At 37.2% G+C, this 13,101-nt stretch overlaps 1 protein-coding gene across 2 annotated transcripts in view; it reads left to right on the forward strand.

Annotated features, from left to right (window-relative positions):
* Positions 1 to 330: 330 nt before the first annotated feature.
* Positions 331 to 13,101, forward strand: part of MCPH1 (microcephalin 1) — a 53,761-nt gene continuing 40,990 nt past the window's right edge. For both annotated transcript variants that reach the window (XM_042016698.1, XM_042016697.1), the window contains exons 1-7: positions 331 to 432; positions 2,491 to 2,582; positions 4,915 to 5,033; positions 9,887 to 9,971; positions 10,548 to 10,668; positions 10,970 to 11,107; positions 12,061 to 12,156. In XM_042016698.1, coding sequence (XP_041872632.1) covers positions 414 to 432; positions 2,491 to 2,582; positions 4,915 to 5,033; positions 9,887 to 9,971; positions 10,548 to 10,668; positions 10,970 to 11,107; positions 12,061 to 12,156 — 670 coding nt within the window. In that variant the 5' untranslated portion in view covers positions 331 to 413. The remainder of the gene's footprint in view (positions 433 to 2,490; positions 2,583 to 4,914; positions 5,034 to 9,886; positions 9,972 to 10,547; positions 10,669 to 10,969; positions 11,108 to 12,060; positions 12,157 to 13,101) is intronic.

The raw sequence follows: 13,101 nt of genomic DNA on the forward strand, positions 1-13,101 counted from the left end.
AGGAAGGGTGATTAGATATTGGAATGGGCTGCCCAGGGAAGTGGTGGAGTTACTGTCCCTGGAGATGTTTACGGAAAGACTCAATGCCATGGTCTAGTTCACCAGGTGGTGTTGGGTCATAGGTTGGACTCGATGATCTCAGAGGTCTTTTCCAACCTAATTAACTCTGTGACACTGTATCCAGCAGCATTCGGCTGTGCCAAGCCTCCACCGGCGCCGGGCAGGGCCGGAGCTAGGCCGAGCACGCCCCATTTCCGACCAGGCCCACGGGACGGCACAGCCGCTCCGCGCCCCGCAGCTGTACGGGCACGGCCGGGCCGCCGCCCGCCCCTTCTGCGCAGGCGCAGCAGGGCCGTGCGCGGAGGCGGGTTTGAACTGTGGCGGGCGCTGTAAGCAGCCGGGCTGTGCCGCCAATGGAGCCCGTCCTGAAAGGTACCGGCTTGGCCGCCGTGCGGTGGCTTCTCCCGGCGCGGGCTCCGCGCTGCCCCTGCCCCCTGTCTCCTTGCGGCCCTTGTCTTGGCGCTTCCCGGCAGGGCGGGTGACGGGCCGCTGTGGGGGCCCGGCCCGCCGTCGCGGAGTAGTCAGGGCTCCCCCGCGGGCTGCTCTGACTCGCCGCGAACCCGCCCGATCCCGGCGGCGCGGCCTGGTCGGCCCCGGCTGGAAGCGGCTGTGCCCGGGCGCAGGGGCGGGCAGGGCCGGGCTCTTGCCTCCGCTCGGGCTGCCCCTTTAGGGTGGCTCCCAGTGGGGCACTGCCTGGCGACCCCTCTGCTCTTCCCACCCCGGTCGATCGTGGCTTTCTTCTGCATCTCAAAATTTCTGCCTCCCCAAGTTGCCCTCTCATGGCCATTTTCCTCTGCGATCACCGCCTTCTCTGAGACCTTCTAAGGCTGGCGTTTACAAGAACCCATCTCTACTCAGAGCTCTTCTAGTTCAAAAAAGCGCCCAGCACTTCCACATTTTTCTTTCCATCAACTGTACAAAAACTCCTGTCTTTTGCTGGAATATATTTGATTAGCTAAAATAGTCTAATTATTGTAAAATACACATTTGATCCTACTGCATGTGCATGGAGCTTTGAAGTAGCATCCCTTTAAGTTCCTAGTTAGACCTTTACTGAAATGTTCCGATCTGTTTTCCTAGGAGAATTTTAGCTGTGAAAGTTCTAAAATATTTGATGTAAGAGGAAGATACTATCTTTTCAAATGCAAGTGAAATGTTTTTCACAATTGAACAATCAAGAGAAAAAGCAACTCTGGCAGAATCTGCCCCAGTCTAGTAGTAGAATGAATACAGTTAAAAGCACATTGGAGCAGACTTGTCTTAAATTCCCATTTATATCTGAAGTACTGATAATAAGATTTTTCCCAGTGCTTTGTGTGAAGCAGTGGTTTATGTTTCATATTTCTCTTGTATGACAAAAATGTTTCTAGTAATTGTAAAAATATTTTAATCTTTGTAAAAGATACTTCTATTATTGGAGCATTATTCTGGTTTTCATTTATAAAGAAGACAGATGAGACTGCATAATAATTAATCAGAAGAACATGCTTAATTATCTTAGTAGCTAAGATAATTAAGCAATATTTGCTAAGGATGACCCTTTTAAATTGAAACTCTCAGTTTTATTCATGAGTTCTGAGAGTTGCCTGGCCTGCAGTTTGCATGAAGTTGTTTTTCCTGAACTGCCATTTCTCCAGTTTTTGGAATTTTCCTGATTTGTCATTCAAAATGGGAAAGTGGCATGGCCAGTGGAACTGTAGGTCACTTTAGTGCCTGTCCTATGTAAAATCAATGAAGGGATTGTTATGAGTTTTATTTGCTTATCCCTCCTTGTCAGTACTTCTGTCTTTGGTTGGTTGGTTGAAGATATTCTCAACCAAGGCTGATTTGATCCCTTGAAGAGTTTATTAGTCTGCTTAATAAAGCAAGCTAATTAAATCTGAATACCTAAAGTTGCATAAGGCAACAGACATTAAATTTTATTAGTTGCTGTTGTATGAACTTAATTTTGGGTGTTTCAATACAAATAAAGTGACAATTGAAGCCAATTGGAAACTGTTACATGATATTTCTGCAAAATTTTCTGGGAGTTTGGGCAAGGAATAATTCTATTGTGGTGATTCTATTTTGTTCTGTAAGTTGTGTTATATCAACTAGTTTTCAAATTTTTAATTAAAGATTAACAGTGATTAAATAATGGTAAGGCTGAGCAGTCAGGTAAAGATAACGTATTGCTTGTTAAGCTGGTAGTGTGTTTTAAACAGATGAAGTGAAAAGTCAGACTTCTAAGTTATTTCCATTACAACTAATTTAGGGGACATAAATACACTAAAAAAATTCTGCTGCTAAAATCTGACACTCAGTTTACTAAAAGCTGTATTTGCAACTGAATGTGATCTGTATAAAAGAAACTTCTATTGAAAAGGCAGTTTGACCAGTTTTACCATGGTATGTGCTTCATAAGTTGTTGTGTTCTCTCTTCTGATCCAGGTATTTCTGCATTTGTGGAAGTTTGGTCATCTAGCAGAACAGAAAATTACTCAAAAACCTTCGAACAGCAACTTCTTGATATGGGAGCAAAAGTAAGGAGACTATTTTGAAATAAATAGAATAGGAAAGATCTTAATTATAAATTAGCGTGCTTGTTCTGCTTGTCACGTATATTTCTATTTAATATGAGTTTTTAAAGGGCAGGAAGGGAGAAAATCAGAGACCTTAGAATAGACCAACATACTGTAAAATTCTTGCTACTGACGGATGGGAAATGCATCTAGAGCCTTTCTACATCTACAGACCTCTTTGCATATTAATGTGATAGCATGCATTTCTTGGGAAGTATTGGGTTTGCCACATACTGTGGGCAAAGCAAATCTAAGTGTTGAAAACCTGTGGTTTACAAGTATGTACCTTATATTGTTCTGTTTTCATCCACTTGTAAGCAGCTGTTCTGCTATTAGTACAATATTTTCTAACTCAAGTACCATGATGTTTTATTCTTCCATTCACTCGCCCACATATTTGGATCAATTCCAGAAAGTGCTAGTAAAAATACATCTAAGAGTTTCAGTATATGTCTCAATGATTTTTTCCATACCAGATATAGTTGACTTGTAGGTGCAAAACATGTTTAATTGCCAGCTGTAACATTTCAACCAGAGACCAAAGTCAAACTGGCATCTTCCCTTCTTGCACATTATCACTGGTTAAGGGAGATTTTTACAACCCACATCATGCTCTAAAAATTACTTGTGTGGACTCCCAGAGCTCTTTAAATGGGCATGTTTAGATGTCTCTTACAGTAATTTAGGAAATCATGCTGATCTCCCTCCCCAAATCCTCTTTCTGTATGAAGTTAGCTGAGTGAGTGTGACCAGAACAGTAGGATAACTGGTTTTATTATTAAAGCAAACATGACTCTCAATAAATCACTTGAGTGAAAAGAACAAGAAATATTTCTATGCTGTACTATCAGACCTGTGTAATTCTATTCTGATGATGCTAGATTTTTTCTCACAGAAAATATGGCAGAAGCATAAGGCTTCAAAATTCTTCAAAATGATCAAAATAACCAAATATGGTGCAGGCAGGTGATACAAATGAGCCTGTTTAGCAGATCCCTATGACTGAATAGGGATGGTCATGCCCCTTCCCTATTCCAGACACTTCCCTGTTCTTGGCTGAGCACATGATAGTAAGCTGCCTTGGTTCGCTATGTCAGGAAATTAAATTCTAAATTAGTTTTTCACTAGATTGTTGATTCAGACATCTCAAAGTAAGTTCAGCTGAGCAGCAGAAGATGCGCAGCGTAAGGAGAAGAGGTGGGAAAGGAGAGAAGGAGGTGTAGGGTGGTGCTTCTCCATAATTTGGAGGCAAAGCTGCATCAGTCATCCTTAGGACATGGACTGTGAGGCAGATACTGGTAAAAGTAAGCAAGCAATTGCAGCTGGAGTCATAATTTATTGTATAAGAGATTAATGGATCATTGTATACCTAGATACTTAAATATCATGGGGTTTTATCTTCTAAGAAGTCATAATCAGCTTGCCACCAGCAATGTTTAGAAAAGACAAATAGTTTTCTTAAAGCTAAGCACAGACCCAGCATGCTGTAAGCCAAGTATAATGATGCAACTGAGGGTGCAACAGAAAGCTGCGGAGCCATTTCCATTTGCTGGGGGAGATGCCGCAGTAAAAAATGAGTTCTTTAGATCTCGCCAGGTCAAAAATCTCAACTGATCAAGCAGTTCTGTGTAGGGTCCTTAGTCTCCACAAAGGAAACCTTGTTTGTGAAGAATGGAGTACTTAGAACTGAAAACATCACTTGCCTATGGAGGCTGATAACTGAAAATTTGATCATCTGTGCTACTTTAATTTTCTGTATTTCCCATTTTTCAAAGCATTCCCATTTAATTTTTGTTTGTAGTATCTTCAGCCTTCCCTCAAAACAAAAAGTGATTTTTATTGACAAAAATTAGTTTAAAAATTGAGGTTATCTGTACTCTTTAAGCCTGAGTTCTTTACTGCCTAAAAGATATTTTGTTATTTCTTTGGATAGTGGCATCTGCTTTCTATACTGGCTGATGCATGAGAAATTATGTTGCACTACATAAATAAACATGTTGCAAAATTAGTAATACACATAGAGTAGGAAGTTGAAAACAGTAACCTCGGGCAGTTTGAAAACAAAAGGCTACTCCATGTCTTTAGCCTGCATCAGCTTGACTAATGAGACTGGAGTTTTTATTGCTTGAGTCTTTGTGTGAATTTGGGAAAGATCAAAAGAGTCCTTGACATAATGTTTAAAATAAATTTTTACGCTAATGGTTTATACACTAAAACTGGACTACACTAGCTGGTTTCATTAGCATTTTCCAATTATCAGACTTAAATATGAGCTCTCTGTGTATTTCTGCAGGTTTCAAAAACTTTGAACAAGCATGTGACCCATGTAGTCTTCAAAGATGGACGTTTGACTACATGGAAAAAGGCACAGAAGATGGGTGTAAAAATAGTTTCTGTACTCTGGGTGGAAAAGTGAGTACTCGTGGTTATAATGAATATGGCCTATTTCAGAGATAATAGATTCTAGTATTGGTTTATTGAAAAACTTAAATACGGAAACCATTTTATTAATGTACTTGAAATAGTGATAAATATATGAGTAAATTACAACTTTCCTTTGACATTATTCCTATTATAAACCATGTGACTCACATAAAAAGGTAAAACGTTAACTCTTAAAAAATGAATGTGTTCAACTAATTTCATAGTATATTTGTTAACAGTGTTCTGCTCCTGTACTCTCAGATTGTATGCATAGGCAATGAAGGCCATACTTATATTGAATAGAATTCTTCCATTTTCATAAGAAAAAGCACATTTCACCAAGGGCATTGTATTGTTTCTATACTTAAATCCTGTAAACAGAATATATCCTAGCAAGACAGAAGAAGATCCTTATATATGCTGGTTTTTAAGGTATTTGGCAAGTTCAGGACAGAACCACATGAAGATTCTCTACTACCATATGGAAAAAGTTAAATTTATTTTTTAAAAAATTAAAGAAAAATTTAATCTGTGCAACCAGTCCTTTAGAATTTGCTACTCCATAGCTGCGTCTCTGAGTTTACAAAGTGCTTGTGAGGCCTAACTAAAATTTCAAATGAAGTGTAAAACACAGTTTATGAATATGCATGTGTTAAACACTCCAATCGATAAATCAATGAGATGATGGAAATTAGAATATAAATCAAGTAAAGAGGGCCTTACCTATACCAATTGTAATATGCATGGAGTGGTCTAAGTGCAAACATTTTGGGCTTGTTTTTTTTTAAAAAGTGTGGGCACAAGGAGGGAGGGCAAATCTGGGGTCTACAGGCACTTAAATGTAGGCCAGTACAACTCGAAAACTTGTGATGCAAGTCTGTTAGCCAAAAAAGAAATTCATGCAGATCTGCAGAAGAAGGATTTTTCTTTTTTTTTTTAAGTGTGTCAAATAGAGAAGCTTCAGCCACACAGCCCAGCCAGCTTTAACACCAAGCAAGAAATACCTTTAGTTCCCTAAAATGAGGGCAATGCAAAATTTTATTTATGTGAATGTATCTTTCTGGGACCTGGTGCTGTTTGAATGTGTGACAATGATGAGGATTTCAATGCAGTTGTAAAATTAAATATGCTCTTCAAGTGGCAAAGTGTATAAATACAGAATTTGAAATCTTAGTCACATGAACTATAAACTATTTGAGGACTTGGATGTGCTGTAGTAAAAAGGATCTCATGAAAGTCCAGGTGAATAGAATCAGCAATGGAAGAATGAGAGTGCTTTACAGGGGAGAGTCTAGGATATGTCATACAGAAACACTCTTTCTGTAATAGCAATGCCACCACAAGAATCTCCTCTGCATGGCTGTAAGGCATTGAGTGGATGAACTCTGTAGAAAGCTGAAGCATAGAAACAACTGAATGTGTGATACTCTAGGGGACAGCATGGAGCTTTGAAATCCAGTTGTAAAAGCCTCAAGAAACTTTAAATTTTGCTGGATAACAGCAACAAAGGAAAAGACAAGAGAAAGCATCTAGAGGGAAAACTTAGGCTGTTTGGTAGGAAACAGAAGGCTAGCATCTTCCTGGTATTTTTCAAGTGTTCCTATCATCACTTTCTGACCAAAGCAAGGTCTTGGTGCATGGCTTAGAAGATGAAGTTTGTTGGAACTGGGGGAATCATCTGAAATAGATGTATTTTATTGCAGAGGAGGACCCAAGCTGTGAATTATGATTGAACTTCTCTGTAATTTTTTTCTTCTGCCCTTCAGTTTAAGGTAAATGCCAAAAGGTACAGATGAACATACAGCTTAGATTGGTGTATACTGTAAGCAGAATTCATGAAAATATCATGTCCTTGGACAAAGTATAGGTTAGGAGCAGTAGATGCTTATATAAGTGATAGTAATGAATATTCTTACTGGTCATGGGGTTATTCAAATGAGGCACAGGCAGTACAAAGTTAAAATGAATCTGTGCTAGTATACATGCGAATTTTTGGTTTTTGTAATAAGATGAGAGAACCACAATGCCTGACTAAATTACATGTCTAGTATATCCATGTCTCAAACATGGATATACTAGACTGGTAGGCAGAAGACAGTCTATTGAACCCTGGAACAATATAAATAGGAAGGACTGAATAATATGTACCAGTAAAATTGTGGTCCTGTGTGAATGGAAACTTAGTTTGAACCTGATAACTGTGTAAGCAAATCATGCAGGGTTCCTATGAGTTTTATTCTTGCTAAAAAAGATGGCTTGATTAACCAGCTGCTTCATTCAGTAGCAAGCGGAATATTCTCAAAAAGGTCAGAAATGCTGTGAAATGTTATCTCAGCAAATGTAATACTATGTGTCAACTTTCTGGTGTAGACTGGGGGTTGGTGACTCCTGTAGAGTGCAGTGCAAAACCAAGTATGTTAATTATTGCTTGGTCTTAATTGGTTTGTGGATTGTTGTTCAAACTATGTCAGAGGACCTTCTCGTAAGTATGTCTACAGTATAAAATAGGTGTTCCTACTGGAACACCAAACCCAAGAAATTCTATGAATGCTTAAATTTTAAAAGGAGTCTACTTAAAATGGAAGAAGTACTGTTAAGAAGCTAAGACTGAAGGGAATAAAATTCTTGCTGATGTCAAGGAGACTGTTTAAAGCAGTCCTCTTAAGCATATCAGAAAGATGGTCGTCACACTTTGGGACTTAGAGTAGACATTTTCATAGCATTGTCACCTCATCAGTAGTCAAAAGTCAAATTAAATAGAACATAAAGCTTCGTATAGTGGAATGACGGCATTTTATTGTGGCTATATTGGGAATGTTGCCAGAGGATGGCAATGAGCTTGACTGAAGTTGTAAAATAGTTTTCTTACAAGATGTGATTGAAGAGACAGTCTGGAAAAGAAGTAGGAGTGGAGGAGGCAGTCTACTGTGATGACAAAGGTTTGTGTAGAGAGGCTGAATGGGAAATGAATGTATATTTTCCTTTCCAGCAGAAGAATCGGAAAGTGTTACATCAATACACATGGAGACAGATTCAGAGAAAACAGTAAATGATGGGGTTTTAATAACACAGGGTTAGGCTATAGAACTCCTTGTTGCAGAATCATAGTGAGCAAAGATTTTCATGGGTTTAAAAAATTGCTGAAGCAATTAAACAGTTCATTTTATCAAAACCCAAATATAGTATTGCATCTGACCATCTGACAACCAGAAATCTGTGGAACACAGTAAACTGAGAATGTTTGGCTGTGTTTTTATGTTCTTACATGCACTTGGGAATCTTGATATTGGAGGATATTGCAGGATGCTGCGGTATATGATATTTAATCTGGATGCTACTTTTTGATGTTTGAAAATACCAGACAAGGAAGGAAATAATATATACAATTATTCCAGCATTTTCTGGTTCTTCCGCTTTGTGGAAAATACTCTCGCATTTAACAGCTAGTGGACCCCTACTTCCAACCTGTTAGACTTAGACCCTAGTGTTGCCTTCCCCTGAGCAGTGCTTGAGCCTCTCAGAGGAATATGCCCTATGAGCTGAAAAGTGCTGTAATACTTAGATTTCTCCATAAAAGCCTGAAACGTTTGAATGGTTTGTGCAGTATTTAGTGATCATTGCCTTGTTGAACTCTTACTGGATTTCTAGTGCTCTCTCCAATGATCTGCCTCAAACTTTTATTGGAAGCTTCTGCTCTATAGTACAAGCATCTATTTGAGCCTAAACTGTGTATGCAGTTCTACAGTTTAGGAAGTAATTTGAGAAGACAACTCTTTAAGATGAAAATTGAAAATCAAAAAAATTCGTAACTGCAGAGTAAAGTTATTTTAATTTTCTTTTTAAATTGTTAATACATATGTCTAACTTTAAAAATAGCAAACAAAAGTCATGGACTTGCTGTCATGCAAATAAATTTAAAGTTTAGTGCAAAATGAGTGACAGCTTTACAATCACTGAGAAAAAGTTTTTTACTGCTTCTTCAACACAAACACTTCAGTGAGCATCCTAAAATAAAAATCAAAACCCAGAACAAAAAGAACCTGATATAAGATGAAATTGCAACAATCTGTCCAAATTATGAACACTTAATACTTCCACATCAAACACATAATTGTGAAGCTCTACCTGTGTTTTCTTAGTAGGGTAACTCATCCCACAAATAAGTTAAAGAAATCATTTACATTCAAATTTTTCTGCGAAGTAAAGAATTCTTAGATTTAATGGTAAATTTTTCATCACTTTAGATTCTCTGAATCAATAAAATCTCTGAATTAATGTAACTTTTCATGTAGTCTACATCTGTGCTGATTATTATCCAGAATTTAATAACTGTCACTGAAGTCCAGCTGCTGAATCTCTGTCTTTGATGCTCCTGAGAACTCTAAATTCAGTGAGTTTGACAAATACTTGCAGTGGTTTGTCCTTCTCATCCATTCAAACGCAAGTAAGGATGAGGCTGTAACTACAGTGCAGGCTCACACTGTGTAGCAGTTCCATCGCTAGGTGTCACCAGAGCCACACGAGCGGCTGCTGGGAGCACAGTCCGAAAACTTGGAAAGGTGTGGAAAATAACGAGTGGGAATCTTGCTGTTTCAGAACTGCAATTTGGAGGGCATCATTGGCACAAAAAATTGTATCACATATTTGGCGTGTAATAAACAGAAGCAGAGAGTGAGGGTAATATTATGGTACTTACCTTAAAAGTTACACACTTAAGAAGAGCTGGTGTTTCATTATCGGAGGGCTTAAAGAACTCTTCTTGCAATAAAGGTCTCATTCTTAAAACCAAACAAAACCAAGAGACAAAACCTCCACCAAACCTTCTTTAATTTGTTGTGCAGGTGTCAAGAAACTGGAGTCCATGTTGATGAATCCCTATTTCCTGCAGTAGACACTAATAAAGGATTTCTACTACCAATCAAAAAAGTAAGTGTCTGATTTTTTTTTTTTTTTAATGGGCCTAGAATAATAAACTTTAAAGTTTGAACTTGACTTTTTGACCTCAGACATTTGAACTGTTTATTTTCAGAACATTCTGTAAACCCTACCTATCCATCTGAGTAAGAGTTTAAAGATAGTCTATTGCTGTACTCATGTGACATCTTATCTGAAGAAAGTATACTAAAAATCACGTTTCTGTATTGGTGATTTAAAAAATGAAGATTTAAATTCAAATTATATAATGATGACTAATCAGAAAAACATGACTACTATGTGGCTTATGTTTCACAGAGTTGCAACAAATACTAGTATTTAAAAAACTACCTTTAAATCTTTAACTTTGCCACAAGCAAAAAAAAAGATTTGTTAGGGTCTTTCTTATTTAATATTAAAGCTTATTTTGCAAAATGTTAACTTCTATAATTACCTGTGACTCTCAAGGAGGTGATAAGCGGGATAAATATCAATAATAAATACTGTGACAAAGTGATAGGCAAAATAGGAGGTGTAGTTATTTTGACAGTTTTATACATATAATTAATAGTTTTGCCTGTCTTGTAGCACAAATGTATGCAGCCAAAAGACTATGTTGAAAAAACTCCAGAAAATAATAGAAAGCTTCAGAGAAGACTGAGCCAAATAGCTAAAGAATTGGCTCTACAAAAAACAGCAGTTAATGCTGGTAAGAACTATTTTTTACTAAGATTCAAATATGTGAAGTTATTTCTTTAAAGCACTTGATGGGGTCTTGGTGTTTGTTGGCTGGGGGTTTTTTTGAGTCTTGCATCTTGCCATGAGAAATGAAGTTGATGTAATTTTTACAGAGTTCTTTGCAATTCTGTTGTGTTAAGGCATCTGTAATGATCTTAGATCTAAGAAAACTCTTTATTTTTGGCAAGTTTTTTTGAAAAAAGAAAAGAGACTTCATCTGAAGCTGTTACAGTATTTAAATATTAATACATAAATACAATTTCTTTGTGTAGAAACAGATGTACCGGTTTTATTGTTTGAAGACAACGGTTCACTTATATACAGCCCTGTTAATAAGATAAAAGATCAATGCAATGCAATGGAAAGAAGAATAAAGGATATGAGGGAAAGAAGAGAGAATCCTTCTACTGGTAAGAAGTTAAATTTTACTTACTTATGAAGATGCACAAATGGCTGCTGGTTTTATCGCTGACTTTTTTGTGTGCTTGTTGTGCTCTCGCCTTTAGAATTTTTTAATATCTTGATTTCATGTCTGGAGCACAGTGGTTGCAAAATAATTTTTTTATCACTAGTCTGCTCAAGAGGACTAATGTTTAAGCTAGACTTTCTAGCTGTGTAAATTGATATTATCACCTCTTGATTAAACTTTACAGCGAGACACTAAATCTTGTTTCCTGTTAAAGTATAAATTTTATTACTCCCACATCAACAGTTTAAAAAGTAGCCCAAAACTGATGCGGTATCTGTCCAGGTGCTGAAGAATGGGACTTAAAAAAGAAATAAATTTGATTAACCTAATTAAATAAATCTAGTTGATTTTTAAATGCATATTCTGATAAACTAAATCCAGATTGTAGTTTTCGGATATTTTTTTGGTGTTTGCATTACCTTACTGAGAAAATATTAGGGTCTAAGTTATTAGGTTTTGCCAGTTACTATAAAAAGTGTTGAATGTGGAACATCTTTTGGTGGGGGGAGGAAACTGTAGTACTCGAAGTTTTAAGATGCACATGTCAGCTAGACTGTCAATTTCTAATTTCAAAAACAGTTGTGAAAGTAATGAAACAGTAATACATGGATGAAAAATTAAATATCAGTTTATTTTAGTGAGGCTTGTATTTATTTTCTGTTTGAATTTTAAGGTAAACCTTTAAAAATTTTAAAAGCATTTTTGCTATATCAAGACTTGGCTGCCAGTTGCAAGTTTTCACAGATTATTTAGTGAAATGCCTCAGCAGGCCTTAAAAATATCAGTAATAATTTCTAAATGGTTTGACATCATTCTTTCCTTTCAGAAAAATGTGCTGCTGAGTTACCTAGAAAAAATGCTTGCAAATATCTCATTGGTTTTTTGTATTCCTAGGTTCACAAATGACTCAAACACTTCCAAGTAGCTTACCAGGAGACTGCCCACTTTCTACTTGTGTCTTAACTAATTCAGAAGATGTGCTGCTACCAGGTAACTAACACAACTTGATATATATTACAGAAATTACAAATAATTCATGGCCTTTATATCTTACTTTGGAAAGTACAGTATACTGAAATGGGAACTGTAGCTATTTTCTCTTTTATATTTAAAGCTGAATTATCTTAGTTTTTCTTAACTAAAGAAAGTATGTTGTACTAAGAACTCGAGAAAAATGGAGCAAGAGGAATACCACTGGATAAATATTCTGCCTTACTGCTGTATTGCCTGCCTCACTGCATCCTCTTTACTCATACCATTCCCTGTTAATAACTTCTTGTCCTGACATGGTCTCAATCTTCTCTGCTCTTAGCAGTGATCATATATATAACACAGAGTGCACATCAAATAGTGTGATGTGAGAAGCTAAAAAGAGATCTGAATGAGGGTAAGACCACAAAGAACTGAAATGTCTTCCAAATTTTCAATTGAAAAACTCAAATTTGAAAGTTAGCCTAATGTATTTTTCAGCTTAAGTAGTCGGGTTTGAAGAAAAACAAGAGTAAAAATAAATTGGCTTTTTAAATGTTTTATGGTTTCAGATGGATTAAAATAATTTGTTAGCAAGGTAAGAACCTCATAAAGTTATTCTTGTAAAGTTAGGGGTTTGTTCCTGTGTTTTGGTGTATTAGCAGGGCATAGGAGAGAAGATTATTGTGAAGTCTGTTGAGCTGCATCAGTGAACAGCTCATTAATCTTAATAGTATTGATTATGTAGGCGATTGGTGTGTGCTTCAAACCTCGTGTCATCTGTCAGTCACAGGGACAAAAAGCGCAAGTCAGATGCTGGCCTTAATCTCAATAGAAGAATAAGTAGAAGGGAGTCTTTAGAATTTGTAATGAGGGCCACTAGAGCAGTTTCTCTGCAGCTTTTGTAATACAGTTTTAAAAGTCCTTCAAGAAAATGTTTAAGTCATAGACTGTAATATTTCAGTC

Source organism: Corvus kubaryi, unplaced genomic scaffold, assembly GCF_017639235.1.
Source record: "Corvus kubaryi isolate FWS band 111438036 unplaced genomic scaffold, C.kubaryi_AGA036_p1.0 split3-73, whole genome shotgun sequence".
In the NCBI taxonomy this organism is placed as follows: domain Eukaryota; kingdom Metazoa; phylum Chordata; class Aves; order Passeriformes; family Corvidae; genus Corvus; species Corvus kubaryi.